Source organism: Lethenteron reissneri, chromosome 56 (assembly GCF_015708825.2).
Source record: "Lethenteron reissneri isolate LAM-NWPU_2019-01 chromosome 56, ASM1570882v1, whole genome shotgun sequence".
Classification (NCBI taxonomy): domain Eukaryota; kingdom Metazoa; phylum Chordata; class Hyperoartia; order Petromyzontiformes; family Petromyzontidae; genus Lethenteron; species Lethenteron reissneri.
In genome coordinates this window covers 9,562,213-9,590,045 of record NC_083834.1, presented here as the reverse complement: position 1 = coordinate 9,590,045, position 27,833 = coordinate 9,562,213, and the positions used below count along the sequence as shown (strand labels likewise).

Sequence of the window (27,833 nt, the reverse complement as noted above, 5' to 3'; positions counted from 1 at the left end):
GGCCATGTTTGTTTGTTGTAGTACGGAGTTAGACTGATGGCCTTAATCTAAGTTATCTTGTGATTGTTGTTGTTTGACTTGCATCCCACTGGGACTTTTGCACAGCGTTGGTGTACGGGGATTTTTTTCTGGAAGACTTTGTAGTTTTTCCCTTTATTTTTCTGTTTGCACAGTCACATAGTCACTTTAAGATGTTTTCTTGTTCATGTTTTTTTGTTTGTTGCGGTTGCACCCGATTCAAGAGCCGAATGGCTCACAGGGCTTGTACCTAATACATGAACTTTAACCAGCTACACGGACCCGGCACTGACAAGGTCGTCGGGCTCCGAGGCTCTGGGGTCGCACCACTGGCTTGCTCTGCCCGGCCCTTACAAGGGCAGTGGGTCAGAGGAGTCCCAGGGTCGAGCTAGCCGGACTTCAGTCTTCAGCTGGTTCTTCTGGCTTCGGCTTGTCAGTCCTACCCAACTCTCTCGGGCTCCCACTTTTTATACAAACTCCCCACCGAAGGGCGGGGCTCTGTGGGATCCCAGGACACCCACAGCCCCCTCCCCCCGGGAGGGGCCCCGCTAGGAATACCACGACCGCCCCGTACAGGTAAGTAATGGGAGTTGGTGTGCGTACGTCTCAATACCACCATGACACAAGCATGGGCACGCGAGGCAATTGCCATCCGTGCATCGTCAGAACGAGACGGCAGACACATCTAGGCACCGCTCACCTACACAGTGAAATGAACGCCAGGACACGCAGCAAGCGATTTCAAACGTATTTATTAAAGCATAATTATTATCATTACAATACAACCCGTTTAGAAGATTTACTCATTCGTATGTGTGCGAATCAAATGGGTACAAAAATAGCTGATCACCTTCGAGAGAACGATACAGACTCACCTTTGTGTACTGGCCTTTAGACTTGATCGTGTGCACCGAGGTTCTGAAGGCATTCAGAGTGGTCAGAGCATCTATGGCTCAAAAGTCTGTGCAGGCTGCAAAAATCAGTGGTGGAACTTTCAGTTTAGCCACTCGACCAAACGTGAAGACGGTGGGCGCAGCCGATTGTACTTGTGTATGAAAAAATATTCTTTGAGTTGACGTTAGTCGCCCACGTCCAATGGTTTGAAAGCTCTCACGACGCGTGTTTTCGGGTCGCGCCGTGTGCTGTTCGGCGCAATGTCCGACGTTTCGCTCGGGGTACCGCGGGAACTTCCTTGGGGAACCGAATGAAACAGTGCACGCCTCGGGGGCTGCACAACGCAAGTAACAAAACCTCAACGAAGAACGAAAACAAAACTTTAAAACCACGGCTTGGAGAAACTCAAACCCTGAATTCAGCTCGACACGAAAAATCGAGTTCAGTTGCCGAAGAAGCTCCAGCGGGGGTTGGAGCGAAACGTCGGGCACCCAAAAAACACACATTGGAGATCTATACAGCTTTACAAGTCGCGCCAGTGTGCGGCGAGGGTACGAACGCAGTGCGCGGGAGTTTTCGTTTCCCCACTCTTTCCCAGTCAAAGGGTCATGGCAGAAACCCATCGAAGCCCCCAGGCAGCTATAAATAATCACACACGAGAGTCGCCCGCAAGAGATTCACAAACCACGCGTGCATCGCAGCCGCCACCCCCAACATCCCTGCGCACGGGCCAGAGCGTGCCGGCTTGGCGAACAACGGCCAATCAACTCGAGACACCACCGACTGCTACCTACCCCAGTGTTCATTTAATCAGCAGGTTTAATCCGAGTCAGCCCTAGGCCCTTAGTCGATGGCAACATCTGTGGGTGTCATCCAGTCATTCTCTTCGTCCCGTCGAATAGGGTCCACGTTCAGTTATTCAATGTTTAAGTCCGAGCTAATAAACGCTGCTTTGAGAGGAATATAAATTCAACAGACCCCCCCTCCAATTTTGTCAGGTCAACCAATCGGTGAACTCCGTAAACCTTTTTATATACAGGAAGCCAAATGCTATTGTTGGTCTTCCTCAGTCCACCAGACTCTCTAATACATCGACCAAATTAAAAAAGTCTGAGCCTTCAGACTCGTTCAGTTTATCACCAGCAAGTCACGCTTCGCTCACTGCTGGAGAGTCCCCGTCTCTGGTGGAGAGTCGTGGTCACTGGTAGAGAGGTCGTGGTCTCTGATAGAGAGTCGTGGTCTCTGGTAGAGAGTCGTGGACTCTGGTAGAGAGTCGTGGACTCTGGTAGAGAGTCGGAGAGAGTCGTGGTCCCTGGTGGAGAGTCGCCATCATCGTCATTCTTGAGAATCTTCATGTCCGTCGACTAAAATAAAAACCGCATGTGGTTTATGAATATTTTAAATCACAAAAACACTGCCCTGTCAAACAAAAAAAGCAAGGGGACTGTGCGTCTGGTGCCATCCAACGGGAGCTGCGTCAGTTGGAGAGAAAACGTCACTTGACATCACGGTCAGGTTGGCTCTCTAGGTTCGTCAATGCGGCATCGTGCACGTTTGTCGACGTGTCATCACCGCAGTCACGTGGCTGGGCTGCTGCTGATTTTGAATGATTTTTTTGCCGATGTTCGTTTAATAAAATTTAGACAACTTGCGTCAAGACAGCCCGAGACTCATAGCCACCGCTGTATTGGGGATGAGATTCAAGATTCCTTTTAAAACGACGTCATGCAACGCCGCGCGGAACACGGCACGCAACGGCCCACAGTCGGTGACAAATTGTTGTGACGCCACATTTACGGACCAATCGTAAAACGTCGAATTCAAATCTTTGTATGTAAATCACAATTAAAGTTTTGTACTAATCAGAAATTGGGAAACATCACCCGACTGGGTATGTATCTACAAAGGACTAGGTGTCATTTTTTTCGGTTGTCTTTCTTCAATTAAAGCGGTGTGCACACACAACCAAAATCATCGACACGCGTTTTTTTGCTTTGCCTCGCCGTTCTCAAGTTACCTCGACGCGAGCACCCGAGAACGTGGCAGCCTTGCAGGCCTCGCGCGCAGAAAAACAATCGCCAATGCAAAGTCCGCTTCCTTGGACACCCAAACACAGGCGCACGCAAAAAACCTTCAGACATGCTGGCCGCTTACGATGGTCTACGACTCCCTCCACCACTTTCCACCGTTCACTCGCAAAAGGGACGGTCGTCCCCACCCCCCCCACACCATCCTGCCCCACCGTGGCTGGCAGCCGGTGCCGTAAGCCTCACCCACGACCCTTCTGCCTCGGAGAGACGACGACCACGACGTTGCGACTGGGCATGGGTATTGTCACACTCGCTCTTTCCACTCGCAAGTTGAAGCCGTTGCCGGCGAGGGAAGCACTCCTCAACAGTTGCGGGATGCTTGTCCGCTGGCTATTCGCGCAGCCAGGGCAGTGCCTCAACCATAAAACCGCCGGGTGTCTCGCAAGACACCCGAATCTGGCTCGGGGAAAAAGAGTGCCACAGAGACAGGGCTAATCTCGTTATTGTCGTAACGCGCAACTCGATGCATTCATTACGGATGACGTCAGCGGTGAAGGAAAAGGCTCCTGCAGTGGAAAAACTAGCGTGGCGCCTGGCGACCCGTGCCGGGCTGGCTCGGCGCAGCACGGTTGTCCGGTGGAAACGATGCATTCGATGGCACAGCAGAGAAACAAGGGGGGGGAGGGGCAGCGCTTTTTTTCCCCGGCAACGGTGAAAAAGTCGCTCCGATTGCATCCAAACGCGTGGTGTCACAACACGCCCCGATTCAATGTTAAAACAGGTAACCTTGCACATCAAGAGTAGCTAACACTGACAAAAAACTGTACCTTAAAAAAAACATTCAATGCTATTCTTATTCTTTTTCATCAATTTACCTTCGAAAAGTCCACATGCGCCATTCCGCAATTGGTCGCCCGTGTCAGCAAAGCGGCGAACATGCGCGCCGTCCTTACTGCTTCAAATTACATTTATTTTTAAAAGGCGATCGATTATGCGTCAACGCTGCAACTGTTGCTCGCCAAGCTCTGCTTGTAGCACGCGGATTGCATCACCCCTCCATGCTTGCGTCAGCAGCTTAAAGCGGGGGTCCCAGCTTTTTTAGCCTCTGCCACATCCGACCCGACCCCGCCCTGACCCCGACCGCTCAACGGTCACACGTTCCTCATTGGGCACAGAGCCACGAGAAAAAACGCACAAAAGATTGCCCCCCCCCCCCACCACTTCCCTGCTGGGGAGCGAGGAAGAGTAGACCAAAACACCTCTCCGGAGGAGCACTCGAGTGGAGCCCTCCGGCAGAGAGGCCCGCACCATTACGTCCATGCTCGAGGTATGGCCGCGTGGGGGCATTGGGCTGACCGCTCCGTGTCTTGCGGTGTGACACGGGCTGCAGGGGAACGATCGAGGCACCACGCGCACCTCTGCGTGTGGGGGCCCACGGCGTTGGATCGCGGACGCTGAACAAGCAGGGGCATCGGCAAACCCGCCAAGCCTCACACCCCCGAGTTGCAGGGAAGAAGAAAACTAAATTACACACGCGTATATATGTAAACGGGGAAAAAAAGAAACTTAATAATTTACAGCTTTTACTCTCAACGACAGCAGTGAGTTGTGTTGTTATGCAGCACAGAAAAATAGTGAAGAGTCGCGTGCGCTTTTTACAATCAAAATACTTACGGATTTCTTTTCTTTTAGTTACACTATTTTTGCCTTAACTTATTCCTGTTTCATTCGCCCCGCCCCCCCATCTCCGCCCCTCCCCACCTCCCCCCCTCCCACCTTTCCAAGCGCAGGTGGTGGTACAGAAAAGAAGCGTGGAGTCAAAAATGGACCCACACGCAACTTCGATACAAAACAAAGAAAAACGGTGACGGTGTTTCTACACAGCGCAAGTTGCAGACGCTACAGCCGTTCCTCCCGATGATTCGTCGCCACGGGGCGGTGATGACAGCGGCGGCGGCGTAGAAAGGAGGAGGGAAGGTCTGGACCCCGAGGGCGCTGGCCGGGCGAGTGGCGCGTCACGGGAAATCTCCGCCCAGGTCAGGGGGTCACGCCACGATGCCGTTGTGCGAAAAGGATTTCCCGTCGGACAGTTCAGGCGTGCCGTGCGCGTTTGTCCGGTGCGAGTTGAGCCGCACCTCGAACACCTCCTGGATTGCCTTGCGGAAGCAGTGGAAGTTGTAGTCGATGAGACCTGGGTGGTGCCAACGGGGACGGGAGGAGGGAAATGACACGTGCACACGTTCGCTATTACAGGGGAAAAAAAAAACGTCAAGGTAAAAGTGCAGCCCTGCAATTTCTTGCTCACGCCACTGCAGGCAGAAGGGCCTCCGCGCTAGACGCAGCTCCTGGGAGCCCCCTTACTCTTCCACGCTGGTCAGAAGTCTTGGAAAGGTTTGGGGTACCCACAATTAACCCCAACCACACACGACCTGCCGATCACAGACTAACCGTGGTGTACCCATTTATAACGCTGAGTGGACAAAAGCGTCGCTGGAGATTTTTTTTTACAAAACTTTCCCCATTGTTTCAACTGCTGCAACCAGGAGATAGGCTCAAACCGGCAAATTCTGGACCGCCAAAGTGCGGTGTGCGGACCGCTACACCATGGCGAGATCCCTGGTAGGAAAAAACTGCAGCCGTAAAAAAAAAAACACAGATTGGGACTCGTTTTGGAGACACACCCAAGACATACTGTCCCAGACTGCCCGATACAAGACTGAAGCCTTGGTCGTGAGAAACGAGGAGCCATGCGCACTCAGAGAATCTGTAACGATTTCAGATGTGCGTTTGCCCTCGGTAGTCTTCAATCAGCGATAACGTTGCTTTCTGAGCCGTACAACGAGACAACGCCACACGGCGCGTGACGAGACCGGTAGGCCCAAGTCACTCACCATCGGCATGTGACGTCATCAGCCACAAGTGCGTGACATCGCAGATGGGTCGATTAGGCCCATATGATTGACGAGCCAAGTAATGAATGAATTTTGGCCAATTTTGGAATGTTAAACATCTTTACGAGAGTTATCGTGACCCTCCTTACAAACAATAACTCGCTCAAACAAAGTTTGCAATCGACATGTATCCTGGTCAAATTATCAGTACAACATTCACCCTACATCTGTTTTATGTTTTTGTAACTCGATTGTAATTGTACTTTGATCGGTCTAAACACGCTGTAGCGATTCTTATTTTTCAACGTTGATTTCTGTTCGTGCAATATTTTCGGCATCTCATGCGGCCACAAAACTGACAAAAAATTAATCAATGTATGACAAGAGTGGTTTTTGCTCCGATTTCTATTTTCTTCGTCGTTCTGCTTGACTGATTTTGCCCTTTGTCATTTTGGTGACCCAGGTGTCTATGCACTCATCCTGCCCTCTTGGATTATCACCTGGTCGTATGATGAACTTCTTTCGCACTGTACATAGCTAACCGTGCTAATCGGAGGTGCAGGGGAAGGAAAGACAACAAGTGGGGGGGGAGGGGGGGGTGGAAATAACAACAAAATAAATGTGGAACTTAAGCCGATAAAGCGTAACAAGGGCCGAGTCGGCACGCGCCGTGCGCCCCGCAGTGGGCGAGGAGCCAGCGCGCGGAGGGGGGGGGGGGGCTTCCCTTCACCTTTCCTCTCGAAGCTGTCCTCGCGAAGGATGCACACGAGCGTGAGGAACTTGGTGACCTCCTTCAGGTAAAGCACCGTGGTGTTGTTGAGCTTGATGATCGCCATCGAGTCCTTGTCGTAGGCGCCGCCGCCACCGCCACCGTCCTCCTTTAGCCTGCCACGCCGGGGAGACACAGCGGCGCTCCCGTTGCACTCGGGCGCCAGCAAGTCCCTCCTTGGGCTACGCCGTGGGCCCTTTTACTTGTTGTAGTTTTTTTTAGGCTCGTCAGGCCGACCGAATTAGAAAATTTGCACCGCCGATTCCTCAACCGGAATGATCATGCCAATTGTCGCCCCCCCCCCCCCCGCCCTCCACTACTGGCAGTTAGGCCCCAGGTCGCTTGCGAAGGAGACTGTATATCCTGGTCTCTTGAGTTCTCACCCTGGTGAAACAAAATAAAAGTTGACCTATAGTTTTTGGCCGCCCTGACCCGTCTACGACCACGGAAATCTATGCTGCCGACATCGTCTCATGGTCTTGCTGCTGTCCCAAATGGCCACAACTTCGCGGTACAAACACAATGACACCGCAGCACGGTCACGTCACGTGACACGCAAGGCATGACCGGTAGACCGGCGCTTTGGTCACAACAAGCCATCTAAACATCACCCCCTTTGCGTGCGTGACGATTGCTCTCGTTTAGTTTCCAGCCTGCTCGCTGTACTTTGTCCGATGAGTTTATCATCATTTACAGGGAGCGTCAAATCGATTCAGCAGTGATGGAATTGGAGTTGGTGGAGTAGGAACTCACTCCTGCCACCGTTCGATGACCTTATCACAGGTTGGATTCATGATTTGCTTCACGAATCAATACAATTTTGCACCCATGGTGCACGTAGAAATTAGTTTTATGCATATATAGGATAGTTTTATAATCACACGTGGACATCTACAGCATAATGTTCAATCCACTGCTGAATGAGGGCCTTCCCACGCCGTACCGGTCCTGGGGGTTATCTAGCCACGTCACCACAATGGTCAGGGTGGATTGGTGTAGGTGGGGAGCATAGACGTTGGTGCACAGCACAGCTATTTATTTTGCGGTCCCGCCTTCCGCTCACAAACTTGGGCTCTGCAGCAGCGCGAAAACGTGCATTGGACGTAACCATAAATATGCGCAATTTGACACGCGCATCTTGGCCAAACAAATTACTTCAATCGATGGCCCGCTGAGTCACTGCAACCCTCGTTGCTTGCTTATCTCTCTACGTTTAAAAAAAAACACAAATAACATTTTTGTGGTCACCCCCTTGGGAGGGGGGGGGGGGGAGGAATTAAAGCAAAATAATTTTTTTCACTTTAAAACTTGCATAACACTAGCGGTGGTGGTGGGGGGAGTGCCAGACAGAGGCAGCGCCCGAATAACGCCGCGGCGTAAACACACGCTGCGACGCAACGGCCAAAAAAGGCTTCGACGAGTAATGAACTTCTCAAGCCAAGGGTCTGCCAAGCGTCACGCTGCACCGCCGTTACCAGCAGCCTGGGCCCTGTCATAGAAATGCGGGAGTTTCGCCGCCAATTAGCTCAGGGCTTTTAGAAAACAAGGAATGAGTAACGCTTCAATGCTCGTGCGAGCGACAAAATCACTCGGACTTTGAAAAATGTCAAAGTGCGAAAACGACATAATGAGCATCGCATTGTGTACACTGATGGCGTATCGCAGCGCATGGCGCGGCGCTACATCGAGGCAACCCGTGCCTTATCATCGAATAATTTACATCTCCCATGCCGACCGCAGAGGCTCCGCTGCCCCTGCCGCACGGAGCCCATGGCAGTAGCCGGGGCGCTGAAAGCTTTCCGCGATACATCGCACAGTCATCGTGTCGCCCATTTAGCAAAAGAACGTCACATCATTTTTGTTCGTGCATGACTTTATGTCTCTGTTTTTGCGAACAAAATTCACATGCAAATAACAGGCGTGAAATAACGTTGAGTTTCAAGTACATAGTTACATTACGAAGTCAACGCGCTAGGTTTCCTGCATGACAATTGAAAGTAAGCCTAGTTCATTGAACGACTCGTCGTTTTGTGTAACCGACAGCTTATGCGTTTTCGGCCGAAAAATGTGTCACGAGGATTATGGCAGTCATTTGACGACAGAACCGCACTGCAAGTTACAGCACAGCGCCAAAATCAGTAACCGAAAAAAAACGCGGAATACAATTACAGAGTTATGGGTAAAATTACATCGCGATAATCGCAACATCGCGAAAATTAACATCGTATTGTTAATGATACAGATGATATAGCGGCAACCCTAGGGGCCTGTGTCTGTCTCTCTCTTTTACTCACCTGCCTGCTGACTCCGTTTCGTCTCCTATGGCCTCAGTTGTCCTGCCGAAATGCGACACACTGCGGGGGAGGAGATGGTACCTACTTAAGTACCGGCCTTTATTTGTTGCTGCTTTCTCTCGAAAGCTGGCCAGCAAAGTCAGCAAAGTGCTCGCCCTCGACCCCAAAATGCAGGCACACAAGCGCGCGGGGGGGAGGGGGGTCAAGGGCTGTACAGTCATAAAAGCAAGCGTGAGGACGTGCGAAAAGCGAAAACTCAGAACCACATCGGTGGCCATCAGGTCGGTGTGTTGATGTCGCTAACTGGAGCGGATCTCTCCGATCGCTTTCGGTCAGGGTTGCGCCGCGTGCCGTTTCGGCACGACATCCCGACGTTACGCTCGACGCGCTCTGGGAGCTTCTTAAGGAAAGAACCGGCACGGAGCAAAACGTCCGAGCGTCGCGCCAAACGGCACGGAGGGACAGCCACAAAATAGACACGTCGGGTGGCGGGACAGTCTTGTTTTTTGTGCGTACGTCGAAATTGGCAGTCCTGTTCCTTACGGAAGCACTTATTGTCCAGATTGTGTCGGCCTGACCAGTTGGAGCTGATGGACAAGACCTTTATTAGGAAGCAGTCAGGAGCCGGTCAAATACGCCGCTGGTACATGCCAATGTCTTTAGCATCAAGGGCTCAAAATTACTGGGGACACGCTAAGTAATTAATATCAATGGGCCCATTCAGCACCACAGTGGCCACGCGCATCCTTGACTACTACAGCCCTGGGCGTTAGAATCTGCCTGCAAGCTACTGCAGCTAGCAGCACAACAACAAGCAAACAACAAAGATAAAGATCCCCCGTATAGCCTTAACAGACTTTTGGGGCATGCGATGTTTGCAAGCACATACGAAGGCCAGTACGGCACACAGGGGGTGGGTGGCCAGCACCACGCCTGGCCGCCTTTGTCTCCCTAGTGCCAATGTTGAGACACTGCACTAGGTACTTATTTGAGGCCGAGTCGACCTAGGGGAGGCACACTACTCCCCACAATAACAACAACACCAAGCGGGAGGGAGGGGACAGCGATTAAGCGATACAGCAAGAGAGAACGTCAGAGTGGAGGAAGACGGGACCACAAGCGCAGCCACAAAACACAACGATCCAACTTGCCACTACGTCGAATAACCCTTGACCCCACCGCCCCCCTTTGCCCCTACAAAACCCAGTCCAAGCTTAGTTAAGGTGAGATCTTATTTTGAAGGGAATGGAGTTGAGCAACTGCCCAAGTCAAAGGCACTGTTTGGAGATTGTATTTTGCAAAAGGCCCAGATTAAAGTGCCAGAATCAAAAGCGACGTTTGTGGAATCTTTAATTGACCGTGCCAAGTTTGCCAGTGAAATGTGTGAGGGCATTTACTCACACGCATCCCGTGGTCCCTCGTTTAACAATATTAATGGGTTCCACGAAAACCATCGAGAATGAAAATTATCGTTAATCGAATATAGTACAACCCATCTTAAGCACCAATCGCTTAACTCCGGGCCTCCATAAAGCCGAATGTGTTAGCTTAGCGACCATTCCCCTGTGAACGATGGGCTGTTGTATGTCCAGTGAATATTAAATAATGCATTTATTAACAAATTTTTCTTTTAATATTATGTTTCTTTATGTAATACTATCCATTGTTTCAATATTATGTTTTTTGTGTTAAAAAGGGAAACTTTCGATGCTATCGGAACGAATTAAGCCTTTAGCGTGCATTTCCTCTACTCGCTTAACGACCGGTTTCGTGGAAACCAATTACCGTCGTTAAGAGGGGTTCTACTGTATTAGGACATGCTTGTTGAAGACTTCATTTGTTCCAAGACACTCAGAAGTTAACCTTTTTCACCATAAAAACTAATAGTTTTCCTCACTTTCTTGTATTTCTTGACATTCATTTTAGGGGGCCATTGTTATTGATAGTATTAAGTAACTTTTAAGTAAAAAGAACACTAAGTATTCAAGACGGCCGTTCCCATAAGCAACGTGCATCAAACATTGAAAAGCTAGGAGCCAGTTGCTCTCAAAACGCTCATAAAAGGGGCATCGCTGATTGGACCTCGCGAGTCCAATTAGAAGCGCTCCGATTGGCTGAAATTTGTGGGTCCGCGTGATATCGTAAAACAATATCGTTAATCGAAATTATTTATCGTTAATAGAAACCATGGGACCCCATGGGAGGAGGATCGTTAATTGATGGTATCGTAAACCGAGAGGCCACTGTATAGTTTTAAACAAGCTGTTGGAGCGAGTACCATTAGAGCGAGTGCCTATGAAGGCCGGCACGGCGCACAAGGGCATAGGTGTGGCCAGCACCACGCCCAGGCCGCATTTTGTCTTCTACGTGCAGATGTTCACACACCTCATCACCTGCTCATCTGAGGCCAAGTCAACCTAGTTCAGGAAAAGGACCGATACGGATAACGCTCGGCCATTGACTTTAGCCACGGCCGGGAATGGAGATCTCTAGGTTCGTAGCGCAGCGCGCCAACCACTGCACCACCACTCCCCACTGTGCAACTGTCCATTACAGTTCTTCACACAGACACTCAAAGAAAAGATCCCCTGTATAGCCTTAGCAGACTGTTGGGGCATGTACTGTTACCAAGCACCTATAAAGGCTGGCACGGTACACGAGGGGGTGGGTGGCCAGTACCACGCCCGGCCGCCTTTGTTTTCCCAGTGTCGATGTTTACACACCGCACCAGGTACTCATTTGAGGCCGAGTTGACCTAGGGGAGGCCCGAGACTGGTTCAGATATTCGTCACTGGTGTTGACCAGGAGCAGGCATGGAACTCGGGCTGCCGGGTTCGTAGCGCAGCGCGCTAACCGCTACACTAACGACTCCCCGTGACACACACACAGGAACACAGGAACACACGCGTGCGTGCAAAGATCTGCAGTGAGCTCACGAGGGCTCTGCTATTTATTTGCAGGCTATGTGTCAACGTCGCTCGTGACAACAGTTTTCGCTTGCGGAGGTTGTTTTGGCAAGAGATGCTTTCCTCGCCAATCAAGTCCAAAGTGCGGGCGGATTCGCTTGTCCAACAGTTGCCTGCGTGTGGCCCAGGGCTTTAAAAAAAAAAACTGTGCCCTAGACCACTCGCCGCTCGCCGTGGTTATTTTAAAACGCAGGCCGTCACGAGCCGATGGTTCGGTGGCCGATGTTTTTTTCTGGGAGGCGAGCCACCGTGGCAGGCTTCACAATGGCTCGTGAAAATTAGCTCTTACTTAAACAACAACAACAACAAGCCGGGAGAGCGTCATATTCAGATAGACCGTGCCCTATGGATTAAAATGTGCCAGTGGCTCACAACATTGGTATTGTCAAATTCACAACTCGTGACGGTGAAGCCCTTCAACTAAGCCGACTTGATCATGAAAATGTATTCAGCGCGACTATCCAATTTGTTCGATTTTGTAGCCCATGCGGTCACACTGATGATGGGAGGGCTCTGTGATAACGTGAGCTTATTGGCCAAGCTAACAGCCCAGCCCAGTCGTTAGCCTTCTCAACAAAAGCCTCTTCTTTACCCACTCAAAGGCTTATTGTCTGTAGACTATCTCAGGAGGGTCATGCATTGGGACATTGGCTAAATCTCTCAAAGCATGCACGAGAAAGAGAAAAAACTTGACTCACTGGAAAAAACCACCCAACCCACACATCCGAATTAAAAACTAAAAAATTCCTTAATAAATTCTAGGACAGCAACCTCCTTGCTGTACAGCTGTTCGAAACCCGTAGGCCATTCGAGACAAGGGATAAAAGCAGAACAAGCCATACGATTTAGCTACAAAAACGGCCAGCAAGCGGAATCCCGCCGGCAGGCGGCAGTGGAAGCAGTGGAAGCAGGCGGCGGTGGTGGCGTGGGTGATGGTGGCGGCAACGGTGGTGGTGATAGTGGCGGTGGTGAAAGTGGTGGTGGCGGCAGTGGCGGCAGTGGCGACGGTGGTAATTGTGGCGATGGCAACAGTGGCAATGGTGGTGGCGGCAGAGGCAGCGATGGTGGCGGCAGAGGCAGCGATGGTGGCATTGGTAGTGGCGGCGGTGTCAGTGATGGCGGTAGTAGCGGTGGTGGCAGTGATGGCGGTAGTAGCGGTGGTGGCAGTGATGGCGGTAGTAGCGGTGGTGGCAGGACAGTGGCAGGGAGGTGACCGGGCAGCAGGCAAAGCGCAGGAGAAGCTGAAGCAGCGGTGGGAGAGGCGGCGGCGGCAGCAGCGGGCCGACTTACCCGTAGATACAGGAGACGTCGATGACGACGTCGATCATGTCGCAGCACAACTCGTAGGACTGCATGTCGACCGGCGAACTGTCCGTCGCGATGTAGATCTTGCTGACCACGTCGAACAGGAACGCCTTCTCGATCCCCGAGTTCTGAGCCGGGCAGGGAGAGGGGGCAACGGGTAGGGGTCGGTAGGGGTGGGGGGGGAGAGACGCAGGGAGACAGCGAAGGGGACACGGATAAGGGATGAAGAACACACGGAGGAAGGAAAACAGAACAACGTGGTGGAAAGAGGCAGACAGAGGCATTAAATGAGACGTGGAGAGATGAAAGGGGGCGAGAGACGTGATGGAAGGAGGCAAACAGAAAGAGAAGAGACTCCGAGACACGGAAGGAGACATGGAGGAGAGAAGACACGGGTGGCAGGAAGGGAAAAAGTGAAGTAATGTTTTCGGAAATTACATCCATCATCCTAGAGGTGTAAGGGTTCAAAGATGAACCAATTCACAAACATTACAATTAAAACAAGATGTAATTAACGCATTAAAAACACCAGCCAACAAAAGTATAGATTCGCACCTCTATTTTATATTATACAGATGATACATACGTCGATAGCATCGCACCTCCGATATGCACGGTAGTCTACGTAAGGTGCAAAATAAGTTCAACATACATACGTACCACAACAGATTATGCGATTGATCCACACTACTACAGATTCTACAGTTCCACACCCCACAACGTATGCATACCACTATAAATCCTACACGTGCTACAATAGGTAAACGGGGTATTGCATGTCAGGGATCACATCCTTCACAGAAGAGATCAAATCACGAATTTTATGTACTGTGTTGAATCGTACCTGGATCTTGTGTTTGCTCATGATTTTGGAAATCTTTTTGGTGACCTCCCTACTATGTATGGCAAGGTGATGATTTTGATTGGGTCCTCAGATGGTAGCTTTACAGATTGTGTAGTCTGAATATCCATTCATCTTGAGGGCTTGGTGTATGTGTTCCAGTTCACCTGGCTAGGTGGTGACTGTCGGAAATACAATGAGCTCTATGGTGTAGAGTTTTGATGAGAGAATTATTCTGGGATGGATGGTGGTGAGAGTCAGGTTTTAGGTAGGCACCCCTGTGGGGGGCTTTCCTGTAGACAATGTCCCATTGAACCATCAGGTCTCTATTTGCTAGAGACCTGATGGCAGGAGGGATCTATACAAATTGTACACAGCACGAGAGACACTGCTCCCCTTCCATTGCATAACTGCTGCTGCTGCTAATTCTGCTGATGTTTTTGCTGCTACTGTTGCTCCTGCTATTACAGCTGCATCTGGAGCTACTGCTTCTGTTGTCACTGCTGCTGGTACTGAATTTTCTGCAGCTGCTACTGCTGTTGTTGCAACTGCTGCTGCTCCCGTAGCTGCCACTGCTCCTGCTATTGCAGCTGCTGCTAATCTGTAAAAAAATGCCAGGCAACTAGCTAAATGTGATAACCTGTGTAACAAATAAAACAAAATAGTAGCTGCTACTGCTGCTGCAGCTACTGTAGCTACTGCGGTGGTGATGGTGATGATGGCCGATGCTGTTTTCTGTGTTCCAACACTCACCGAGATGAAGATGTTGAGGAGGTTCTCCAGGGTCGGCAGCTGAGGGATGAGCTTCTGCACAACTTTGCTGAATGCCTCGAAGATGGAGTGGTCATAAATACTTGTCAGGTAGAAGCTGTAACGGCAAAGAGAGGCGGGGGACACCGCTGTTAACATCGAACCTCCCTTGGGGTGGCGGGGTGTGGCTCAAGAGGTCGAGAGCGCTGAGACCTGGGTTTGAATCCAGGCAACAACGGTCCTCTCAAGCGTAGTGGAGTTAACGGTCTCAGCCGGGATACCGATGACCGCACAAAAAAAAAATCACATTCAATTTGTTGATGGAAAAATTCCAGGTCCGAGAATTCAAATATCGATTTGACTGTCATGCGACGAAAGTACTGCTCCGACTGCGTGCACCCGAGGTCGCTTGAACGGGCCTCAGAGGTAGTGGCATGATATCTGCTTCCATGGGCCACTCTCTCACCGGAAGTGTGATGCACTGCTCGTCGAGGGCCGAATAAATACAAGGTGCCAGGAGAACAACCGGGTCAATGGGGATAAACCTCAAATACATATTTTTTTAAAAGATAAAATCTTCCCTCAAAGTGCCTGATCTCACCAGATGCCAGCAGCTAAGCAAAACTGAGCCTGGTGCGAGAGACAGCCTGGGAATGCCACGTGTGTGGGCTGACCGGGGAGAAGATGATCCGCCCTCATACGAGCGAGCTTTCCATCAGCCACTTGGGTTTCCTAACCACGAGTCGAGAGATGTGGAAACCTTCATGAAAGTGGCCGTGGTAACCTCTCACCCTGCATCGATGTTGGCCCAATTCCTCAACAAGGATTTATCAATTCCAGCCAAAGCGTCTTCCTGCCCAAACGAAAACGGTACGGGTGTTCAGAAAAGTGGTGGGGATGGTGTTTTTGCCCAGCCCGTGGCGATGGAAATATCACATCCCCCTGCCCCCCGCCTTCCCCCCGTAAGCATCCCCGTCGCACCTGAGGTGGAGCTGCTCGAGGCCAATGTCGACCAGGTCGTCGTTGGCACGCTGGTGGATGTCGCGCTGCGTCTCGATCTTGTGGTCGTCCGAGAGGCCGTCCACCTTGTGGATGAAGACCTCGAAGCGGATGTCGGGGTTCACCTTGTAAGCGCGGGTCACCGTCAGGTGCAGGCGCTGCAGGGCCTCCATGTAGTCGTCCTGGGGGGCAGGGCAAGGGGCGCAACATAAACGCCAGAAGACCGAGGACCAGGAGGGTCACACTGCCAGCCGTCGATTATCCTCGGCAACACCTGACATCCGGAGCGCCATCATGCCGCTGCACATTCACAACGGCAGTCGACCTGCACCGATCTGAGACTTGACGTCTTACCTCGTTCTTGAAGGTTCACCTCTTTGTTAAAGATCCAGCTCTGTTAAAGGTCCACCTCTTTCTTAAAAGGTCAGCTCTCTTAAAGGTCCACCTCTTTGTTAAAAGGTCAGCTCTCTTAAAAGCCCACCTCTTTCTTAAAGGCGCAGCTTTTTTAAAGGTCCACCTTTAAGAGTCAGCTCTCTTAAAGGTCCACCTCTTTCACCCGGTTTTCGAGTGTGACACTCAGCTTGGCTCCAAGCCTCACGGTCACATATGTCCGTCGAATATCATGCGTGTTATAAATTGCATTACCGTTATTATGACCATTCACCACAGCGGTGTAGCATTAATTTAGTCAGCATTCGTTATTTTCATAGCAACGTTTGTTTAGTCGACAACACGCCGTAGAGTTGTAAGACATTTAAAGTGTTACTCTGTGGACGTTTGTGTCAATTAAGCGTTGGGGTTAAATACAATTTTTTATTATCGAGTAAACTGTGCAACCTATATGCTGGTAGGGGATGTGAGGCAATCTTGTTTCACAGTTGACACCCAACCCACAATGAAGAAGTATTTCACCACTACTTGGCTTTAAACGTTATCCCTCTGTGTACAGCCGACCCAAAGCCCACCCACGATATCCCACCATGTGGGCTTCAAGTCTCCCCCTTGGTCGGCAACCTCTGGATGCCACTTTCCAACGCCCGCGATGTGCTCTTTTCAGGCCGTGTGGTATTTTCAGGCCGTGCGGTGTTTTCAGCCTGTGTGGTGTTACCAGGCCATGTGGTGTCTTCAGGCCGTGTGGTGTCTTCAGGCCGTGGGGTATTTTCCAGCTGTGTGGTGTTTTTAGGGTGTGGTATTTTACAGGAAGGCACAACAGTTCCACACTGCCCACCAGGGATTATTTGTCTGTCTGTCGTGCATAGCCACGCCCTCGATTTGTATTTCATAGAACGCTTCGGGTGGGCTCAGCACCACGTGACGCGCCGCCCCACGCAGCTTGTGCCGCGTGACACGGATCGCACGAATGTGCTGTCCAACCAAGTTCCTGCCTGCCCACTCCGAAGGAACGTGTTCACGCCGTGCGGTGTCTTCAGTCCGTGTGGGGTTTTCAGGGTGTGTGGTATTTTAGTCCGTGTGGTGTTTTCAGGCCGTGTGGTGTTTTCAGGCCGTGTGGTGTTTGCAGGCCGTGTGGTGTTTGCAGGCCGTGTGGTGTTTGCAGGCCGTGTGGTATTTCAGACTGTGCGGTGATTTCAGGTTGTGGTGTTTGCAGGCCGTGTGGTGTTTGCAGGCTGTGTGGTATTTAATACTGTGCGGTGATTTCAGGTTCCACCGCGTTGTTCGATACGACGCCCGACGTTTCGCTTTACGTGCTGGGAGTTCAAATGAATTCAGTTTAACAAGTAGTAAACTTTCGCGACCAATGTTATCCACAAGAGGGTTTTTTTCGGGTTAGATCGCGTAAATATGTGTCGTCAAACCCGCCACCACCCGACAGCCAATTAGTAAGATTTGGCACGTAAACTAACGTGCAAATTCGTTACTAGTTCAGAAAACCGATGTGTTGCACGTACTCGAATTCGAAATGTTGCGGGTTTACTCTCCAACACAGCGGTGTGCTGAACGAGTAACGAATTGGCATTTTAGGTGACAAACTTTACTCCTGTGATTGGCTGTGTTGGGCTGTGGCGGGTTTCACGACATATGAATACTTACGCGATGTAACCCAAAAAAAACCCTCTATTATGGAAATGAATGCAGTTGCTGAAGGAGCTCCTGGCAAGCACACAGATCTCATGCCGAACAACACGGATCGGAGAGAGTGCCAATGTCTGCATCATTATTATCTTTTGCTGTGCTTCCACTGCACACAAACCCCCACCCATCATCACAACCTCCCCTCTCTTGATTACATTTGTAGCGACATCGCTGGATGTCACCGTGTGTGGCCGCCTGGGAAAGGCACGCCATGCAATGCACAGGTAGTCCCCAACTTACGATGGTCCGACTTACGATATTTCGATCTTACGATGGCGATATGACAAAATAGTTAAATATTGTACATTTCGCGCGGCAGGCAAACGCAGCAGCGTACGAGGTACGATACTGTACGTTGGGACGCTGCCGGGATGTTCTGTACGCATCTCCCGCCTTGCGAGGTGATGCCTCAATCTCACCAGCGGTCGACGGAGTTAAGTTGTCTCGGTGTTCAATGCATGTTAAAAGTTTTTATAGCAGATAGGATTGTTTCCTGAAAAAACTTTCCATTAAATTGCAGTTCATATTGGTAGGCTAAGAATTTACAGTATTGTAATTAATAAATAAATACAGTATATAGTTTATACAGTACGGTACTGTAAATAGCTCTGTTTTGCTAAATTATCACCATTCTTTAAGACTCTTGGGTAGGCTGGGCAATTTTCGCCTTAAGATATTTTCGACTTACGATTGGGTCGTCGTTCCGCACCTCCATCGTAAGTCGGGGACTACCTGTATTGACATCACGGACACCACTGACTGACAGTGAGTGATGGCACCACGCTCGACGTGCAGTGCCAGCCCCTACAGGATAGGGTGCCAGAGTGCCGGCCTCGGAATGGGGTTGCAGGGGGCCATGGCACCCTGGTTGACGCCGGAGGACACGTGACCGAGGTGTCTACCCGGTGACCCCCAAAGGGGGGGGGGGGGGCTGGGGGTGACCACGTGTCCAGTGGAGATCCTCCTCAAGAACTCGAGAAGGGGGTGGTGGCAGAGGTCGCAAACGGGTTTTGATTCCTTACCCGTACCTGGCCGCACCAGGGTCGCAAATGGGTACCCGTACCCGGGCGGGTACGGGTACCCGTTCCCTACCCGTACCCTAACCGAAATGAGTGACAAACGGTTACTCACCAGTGACTCAAGGCCTACCCGTACCCGTACCCGGCCGCACCAGGGTCGGGTACGGGTAGCCGGGTATCGGGTACCCGGTTGCGACCTCTGGGTCGTGGCTAGGGGCAGAACGAGCCCCGCCACACAGGATATAAGCCGGTGGTCTCCCAGTGGGACCGGCTGCTGTTGATATCCTGAAGACTACGTTCTACGCCCTACGTCCGGAAGACAAGATCAACACGGGGACCGGGACCCAAGCTGGGGTCCCGTCCATAGTAGCTACTCCCAGTGCTGTTAGTGTAGCTAGCCTAGTGGACCACCACCATAAGTTATCTGGTGAAGGGGCAGTTACCCCTTTGTAAGTTCGTGTAAATGTTAATAAATGTGTTGCCTTCAAAGTACGACTGAGTCTCCGTTTGAGCCCACTACACATTAAACAACACCGTGCATTCCAGGTCCCGCTGAGTCTTAAGAGGCTTTGTAGAGGGCATGTTTGCATGGGATACTTGGACAACTCTTTGTTTGATTTCCTTTTTTTTGACACACGTGGAGAAAAGCAGTGTCCAAATAAACCCGACTCGTATCTCCAAAATTATCTTAAATTTTTGCAGTGTCAAGAGCCTTCGGTAAGGTGGGCAACTATCCGTACCCTCAATCTTTACATCTGAGTTCAAGTTTCCTATCGATGTGAACAATGGGGCGATGCGCAAGTGCTTGATTTGTTATATATATACGTTTCAAATGTATAATGTGCATTCCATCCTAGGATCCCAATGTGCAATGCATGAAAAGCAGGAAACAAAAGCAGAACCAGGGCAACCGACTAAACGAAACAGGGAAGGTCACTTTAAAGAAATGTATTTTCAAATTAGACTTAAATATATCTACAGACTCCGATTGCCCGATTTCAAGTGGCAAGGCGTTCCCCAGAGTTTTGGTGCCACGATAACAAAAGCGTCGATCACCAAATGAGTGCAACCTCGACCTGGGAGTGCTGAGCAGTTGGAGATCACAAGATCTTCAGGACCTTGATGGCATACATACATGTGTTAGTTCCTGCAAGTAATGTGGGTTGAGCCCTTTTAAAACCTTCTTGGCTAACAGCAGTCTCAGCAGTATCTTCGCAGTAACCGATGGCGGTGACTTGGGGAGGCCCTTCATGCAGCAGTGGATTGATCAAGGCTGCTGATCGTCCTTCGTGTTACTCCTCAACTATCATGCAAAACACTGCTTGCCCCCCCACCCCCACCGACGATGCTGGCGTTTCTTGTTTTGTTCTAAGCAAGTGGCATCACCATTCCTTACCCCCCATCCCACCCCGTTTGCCCGGAGCTTAAAATTCCGTTCTCAGTGGGTGGAAGGTCACGTGGGTGGTGGTTTGGGGGGGTTAGGCCGAGGAGTTGGTTGCTGAGTGGGGGGAGGGGAACTCATCACACGAGCCCCGCCAGAGAGAGCACGTGAGACGCTCCACACAATAGACGGTGATGATGGCGGTGACGATACGAGGAAGTGGGGGGCTGGAGGATTACGATAAGTGTCGTTTGTTAGATGACTGTACAGCTCCATTACATCGTGATAGATCGTTTAACCACACTCCTTCACCACGCTGATCAGTGTGGTGATAACAGGCGACGTTTCGGGCAAAGGTCCTTCTTCATCGCACATATATCCATTGATTTTAAGGTCACATTTTTCTGTCGACGAATGCATGGAGGTGTTTTAACTGCCCATCGTGTGAAAGAGCTTCATGGACCATCAGATTCCTCCGGTCTCAATAAAGATTCTGATTGCGCAATTGGTGCGTGTGTGCCGCTGCCAACGCAGCAGCAGCAGCAGCATCAACCAAATAGTTTGATCGTTCGCGGGGTGGACTTCCTCCAGCAGTGGATTGCAAACGGGGGGTGCGCACACGACGACACCCACGCTGTGCTTCTATCCAGAGCGCACCGGTTTTACGAGTTTGACTTTCGACTCCCCCCCCCCCCACACAGTGCCATGTAAACATTCGATGCTCATATTAGATGTGTGCTCATATAAAGTTGTACGCATGTACTTGTATGTTGGACTTAGTTCGCACCGTACGTAGCCAAACGTGCTCATCGGAGGATGGCTGAGTGTGTGGGTGAGTGACTGGGTGAATTACTGACTGCGTGGGTGAATTACTGACTGCGTAAGTAAGTGACTGTGTGAGTGACTGTGTGGGTGAGTGACAGTGTGGGTGAGTGACTGTGTGGGTGAGTGACTGTGTGGGTGAGTGACTGTGTGGGTGAGTGACTGTGTGAGTGACAGTGTGAGTGAGTGACAGTGTGGGTGAGTGACTATGTGGGTGAGTGACTGTGTGGGTGAGTGACTGTGTGAGTGAGTGACTGTGTGAGTGACTATGTGGGTGAGTGACTATGTGGGTGAGTGACTATGTGGGTGAGTGACAGTGTGGGTGAGTGACTGTGTGGGTGAGTGACTGTGTGAGTGACTGTGTGAGTGAGTGACTGTGTGGGTGAGTGACAGTGTGGGTGAGTGACTGTGTGAGTGAGTGACTGTGTGGGTGAGTGACTGTGTGAGTGAGTGACTGTGTGGGTGAGTGAGTGTGTGAGTGAGTGACTGTGTGGGTGAGTGACTGTGTGAGTGACTGTGTGGGTGAGTGACTGTGTGAGTCTGTATGTGCACGTTCACTGGCGGAGCCAGTGGGGTGGCACGTGCCCCCCCCCACCCAATGATCCGATCGAAATCTGTAATTTCGATCAGATCATTGGGGGTTTATTGGTAACAAATCGGCATTTTGCGACCCTCACTGCCACTGTGTAGCATATTATTACGTGCCAGGGACTCATTGCGATGATAGGACAATAGTCCATAATTGGCAATAAGTAACAGCAAAGCGGTTATAAGTGACTCAGAATTGTGCTTAGTTGTGTGTCCAGTCCACGACTTCCATGAGGGCATCACAGCTTCAGCGATGCCGATCACGACGCGGTTCGAATTCGACCCTCGATCGATGGCTGAACCATCACCACACACGCGTCGACTAAAAAGCAAGGGGCAAGTCCTTACTCACTAACAACTCCTTACTCACTAACAACTCCTTACTCACTAACAACTCCTTACTTACTAACAACTCCTTACTCACTAACAACTCCTTACTTACTAACAACTCCTTACTCACTAACAACTCCTTACTCACTAACAACTCCTTACTCACTAACAACTCCTTACGTACTAACAACTCCTTACGTACTAACAACTCCTTACTCACTAACAACTCCTTACTCACTAACAACTCCTTACTTACTAACTCCTTACGTACTAACAACTCCTTACTCACTAACAACTCCTTACTACTAACAACTCCTCTATCATTTCTCATTGCTGGAGGGGTTGCCCCCCACTACTTGAACTTCTTTCGCACCGTACGTAGCCAACCGTGCGGGAAAAAGAGTTTCTTCTATCCAAGCGTCGACGTAATAACCGTGCCCGTACAGCAGTTTAGCCCAAAAGTTATTTTAGTTTCTCAAATCCGCGGTGCGTGGGTCGCGTTACAGTCGGGCCCGGGCGTTTAAAGTCGCAGCAAGACCACGCGCACCATTGGATGGACGTGCCTCCCCTAGGTAGACTCGGCCTGAAATTAGCAGCTGGTGCGGTACTGTATAAACATCGCCACTGGGGAGACAAAGGCGGCCCCTTCGTGGCGTTGTGGCCACCCACCCCCTCGCGTGCCGTGCCGGCCTTCACAGGTGGTGCCACTCGCTAACAGCACTTGCCCTACAGTCTGGTACAGGCTACACGGGGGAGCTTTGTCTTTGCTGGAACACGACTAGCGGTAGGGTTAGGAGTTGACGGGTCGTCTAGGGGTGGGTTTGGACACATTTATAAGGCTCAGGGTTTATTGTGTTTACGCTTTAAGTTAGCTTCTGTGTGTAACTGCATTGTCCTGTTATCAAGGCACCGCTGCATCGGGGGCCTTCCCACACGTGGCAGCCTTTTGACCATACTTCACCTTTTTTTGCTGCACCTTCCTCTGAACAATACCGAGGAAGGTGCAGCACAAGCAGTAATCAAGGCTCAACACATCTGCTTTGCTTCTGTGATCTTGACAAGATTGGATGCAGTTCGAGTGACCATGCTTAAACCATCGGTTAGGCTTACAATTATCATTATTACGCTTACAGCTGAGCTTAAGGTTTTAATTTGAGGCTCATGGTTTTAAGCTTCGTCCATGTGTCCTATGCTTAAGTGTTAGGCCTACGCTTAAAGTTCAGGTTAGGGTAATAGGTTTAGTCTTAAAGAGTCTGGCTTAAGGGTTACGGATATGGACATACTGTACTAAAAGATGGGCTTCGGCCTAAACCTTAAAATTTGGCTGGGCTACAGGAGTTGGCGACAGACTTGGCCTCAGGCATACAGGCCTTGCTGTTAGTTAGTCTGCGCTGTTACAAGTCACTGCAGATGTTTACATTTGGCTGTGATTGTGTACGAGTCGGTTTTAGCCTCCGTCGTAGTTCGGGCCTTGGGGGTTCAAGCCTCGAGATTTCGGCGTAGAGCCGAGCCGCGTGTTACCGTCAGCTCCGAGGTTTCCCCCGAGCTTTAGGCTAAGAATCAGGCTGATAGTTGAGTGTTATATAGTTACATGTAGAGTTGGGTTAGGCCTTGCGTTTAGAACCAGTCTCTTCTAGAGCTTAGGCCAATCCTTGCTCTGGCGTGAGCTTTAGTCGGGTTCCAGCCCAGAGGCTTAGCCTGAGCCCTGGTCTCAGAAACCAGGATCACGAGGTCTGGGGTCTGGGGGGGATCATGAGCCCTGGGGGGGGATCATGAGCTCTGGGATCTGGGGGGGATCATGAGCCCTGGGGTCTGGGGGGGGATCATGAGCCCTGGGGTCTGGGGGGGATCATGAGCCCTGGGGGGGGGGGATCATGAGCCCTGGGGGGGGATCATGAGCCCTGGGATCTGGGGGGGATCATGAGCCCTGGGGGATCATGAGCCCTGGGGTCTGGGGGGGATCATGAGCCCTGGGGTCTGGGGGGGGGGGATCATGAACCCTGGGGTCTGGGGGGGGGTCACGAGCTCTGGGGTCTGGGGGGGGGTCACGAGCTCTGGGGTCTGGGGGGGGGATCATGAGCCCTGGGGTCTGGGGGGGGGGGGGATCATGAGCCCTGGGGTCTGGGGGGGATCATGAGCCCTGGGGTCTGGGGGGGGGGGGGGGTCACGAGCTCTGGGGTCTGGGGGGGGGGATCATGAGCCCTGGGGTCTGGGGGGGTCACGAGCCCTGGTCTCAGCATCATCACGAGCCCTGGTCTCAGGATCCCGAAGCCCGGGCAGGACGAGGGGGGGGGGCAGGACGAGGGGGGGGGGGCAGGACGAGGGGGGGGGGGGGCAGGACGAGGGGGGGGCAGGACGAGGGGGGGGGGGCAGGACGAGGGGGGGGGGGGCAGGACGAGGGGGGGGCAGGACGAGGGGGCAGGGGGGGGGGGCAGGGAGGGGGTTGAACCTGCGCGTCGATGACAAAGATGAGCGCCCCGGTGCCGCTGAAGATCATCTCGGAGTCAAAAGGTCGTCGGGTCGAAGAAATCGATCTGCCCCGGGAAGTCCCAGATCTGGAAGTTGACGAACGAGCTGTTGGAGATGTCGTCCTTGTAGATCTTGTTGGTGGACTCGAGGAAGAGCGTCTCGTTGGGCGACATCTTGTGGAAGACCACCTTCTGGATGGACGACTTCCCCGAGCGCCGGAGCCCCATCAGCAAGATTCGAGGCTTCGAGTCGCCGCCGCCGTCATCGTCGTCGTCGTCGCCGCCGCCGCCGCCGCCTCCGCCGCGGCCCGCGCCCTCGTCCTCGTCCGCGCATCCTCCGCTCTCCTCGGGGCCGTACCCGAAGTCCTTGGGGAAGGAGGAGACCACGTTGAAGCTGCCCCCCAGGGGCTCCTCCTCGGCGTACTGGATGGACATGGCTCGGGGCCGGTGGACGACGCCGCCGTCGCGATCGCTGCTCTATAATCGGCGCGAACTCGCGGCGGTGGTGGCGGTGGCCCAGGAGCGACGCGCGGCTCCTGCTGCTCCTCTCCTCCTGCTGCTGCTGCTGTTGCTGCCCTCTCACTGATGGCCTCTCCCTGCTGCTGCTGCCCTCTCACTGATGGCCTCTCCCTGCTGCTGTTGCTGCCCTCTCACTGATGGCCTCTCCCTGCTGCTGTTGCTGCCCTCTCACTGATGGCCTCTCCCTGCTGCTGCTGCTGCCCTCTCCGACGACTGCTGCTACTGCCCCACCACCCCCTCGAAGCACGTGACGCGGGGGGTCAGGGGGGGGGCGCGTACCATCGCGCCCACCCATTGGACGGTGCCAATGATCGTGGGTGACGTCATGTGCGCGTCGGGGCTGAGATGACGTCGTCCAACGCTGTGTTGTGGTAGGTGACGTCACCCAGCTCGGTGTTTTGTTTGGTGACGTCATCCGGGGACTGTACTTGTGCGCGGGTGACGTCATCTGTGTCGTCTGATTCGTCTCGCCCAGCTGTGTTGGTGACGTAATCGCTTACACTATGTGGGTGACGTCATTTGTTGTTGGTCCTAATCAGGAGATGAAAGTTAGTTTCTACAAACTTAAGCGCTTTTAAAACTCTTGCGAGCACGCGTTAGACTCGCCAAAAATTATATACGCAGACCGTGGGCCACCTTCCCACATCTGTCCCTCCACAATCAAAAAAAGATATTAAAGTATTTTTACACATCCCGTCAGCCAAATGGCTTTCCTGTGAAAAAAATAAGAATGTTGTTTTACCCTTTCTGGCAATAAAACAGGAGGTGTTAAGACGTTCAAACACCGAATAGAAACCCTTTGAAAGGTTATATGCTTAGTTCTTTCGGTAAAGTCATGTAGAAGGGAAATAATAAAATAATAAAAATAAAACAAAATAAAATTCTCACGACGTTTCGGCCACAACGCAAGCAGCCGTCCTCAGGTGAAGAAACAGCTGTCGGAAAGACAGCGTCCTAATGGAACGCTGTCTTTCTAACAGCTCTGTTTCTTCTTCTTGCGTAGTGGCCGAAACGTCGTGAGAATTGTATTTTATTGTTTAATTTTCATTATTTTATTATTTCCCTTCTACGTGACTTTACCGAAAGAACCAATAATATGAATCCCTGCAGTCACGAAAGCTTTAAATCGAAATTTATGTGTGGTTAATGCAGACTTGAGTCCTTGCAAAAGGTTTCTATTTGGTGTTTGAACATCTTAACACAACTGTTTTATTGGCAGAGAAGGGTAAAACCTCTTCTTATGTTTTTATACTTTGATCCTGGCAAAAAAAGGTCACATTTTGGCCTTTCTCTGGGTGAGCCGAATTCCAGCAGCATTGGTTCGGCACAAACGCAAACCTCTGGCATCGGTTTCGGCATTCAGCGGCTCATCAGCAGAGCCGGGATCGCTTGAGCCAATGTTGTTGAACTGTCTCAATCTTGATTTGAAGCTTTCGTGACTGCACGAATCCATACTCTTTGGTTATTTCGGTAAAGTCACGTGGGTTGAAAAAAAAAATAGATCACGACGTTTCGGGCGCAACACAAACGTCCATCATCAGGTGGGGTGAAATGGGTGTAGCCCAAGGGTCATAAAGAAGTGGCTGGGTCTGGTGATGTTAATGTGAGAAATTAGCATGTAACTGGGTACGGAAATTAGCATGTAACTGGGTACGTACCCAGTTACATGCTAATTTCTCACATTAACATCACCAGACCGGCCACTTCCTTATAACCCTTGAGCTACACCCATTTCAAACCTTTTAAAACATGATCTATCTTATTTTATTTTCTCCCTACGTGACTTTACCGAAATACCCAAATAATATGAATTCCTGCAGTCACAAAAGCTTTTTAAGTCAAGATTTAAGGACAACAATGCTTAGCCTTCAGGGAAGTTTTATTATTCCAAATACCTCCACGAGATGGCAAACGTTGTACACTATTTAGTTTTTTCTTGTAGCCTCACTTGTGATTGATTTTGCCAATTTCATTGCTTTGATAGTTGGTGAATTGCAGATTCATTCATCACTCACTCAAACATTCACTCACTCACCCACCCACTCATACACTCACCCACCCACACACTCATCCACCCATATACTCATCCACTTACTCACCTATCAACCCACTCACTCACCCACTCACTCACTCACTCACCCACCCACCCACTCACCCACTCAATCACTCACCCACACACTCACCCACCCACTCACACACTCACCCACCCACACACTCATTCACCCATCTACTCATCCACTTACTCACCTATCAACCCACTCACTCACCCACTCACTCACCCACCCACTCACTCACTCACTCACCCACTCACTCTCCCACTCACTCACTCTCCCGCTCACTCACTCACCCACCCACCCACCCACTCACCCACCCACCCACTCACCCACCCACTCACTCACCCACTCACTCACCCACTCACCCACTCACTCACCCACTCACCCACTCACTCTCCCATTCACTCACTCACTCTCCCGCTCACTCACTCACCCACCCACCTACCCACTCGCCCATCCACCCACTCACCCACCCACCCAGTTGATGATCTGTGTGGTGTGGAAGCCGAGCACTGCCGAAGCTGCTGGTGGTGGTGGTGGTGAGCCCACAAGTTGTTCCCACGCCGTCTCACTGCTGACATTCGCGTCACGCAGACTCTGCACCGTGCCGATTTCAAACCGGCCGAGGTCTCGATCCGAGCCGTTGTGTGTGGGAAGTTGTTCAGATCATCGCTGATCCGCCAGGGGTTGGTGGTGGGAGGGGGGTGAGGTGTTGGTTGTGTTCCGATCGGTGCCCTTCATGTCGTCGTCGTTGTCGTTGTTGTGCTATGATCGTTGTTGTGCTATGATCGTTGTGCTATGATC

General features: G+C 51.3%; 1 protein-coding gene across 1 annotated transcript; it reads right to left on the bottom strand.

Annotated features, from left to right (window-relative positions):
* Window positions 1-754: 754 nt before the first annotated feature.
* On the bottom strand, window positions 755-25,201 carry LOC133356905 (ras-related GTP-binding protein C-like). The gene is given in 7 exon segments (XM_061574589.1): window positions 755-5,133; window positions 6,564-6,718; window positions 13,153-13,295; window positions 14,762-14,876; window positions 15,740-15,939; window positions 24,438-24,500; window positions 24,502-25,201. Coding segments are annotated over 7 exon segments (1,212 nt in total). The 5' UTR covers window positions 24,892-25,201; the 3' UTR covers window positions 755-4,987.
* Between the last annotated feature and the right edge of the window lie 2,632 nt (window positions 25,202-27,833).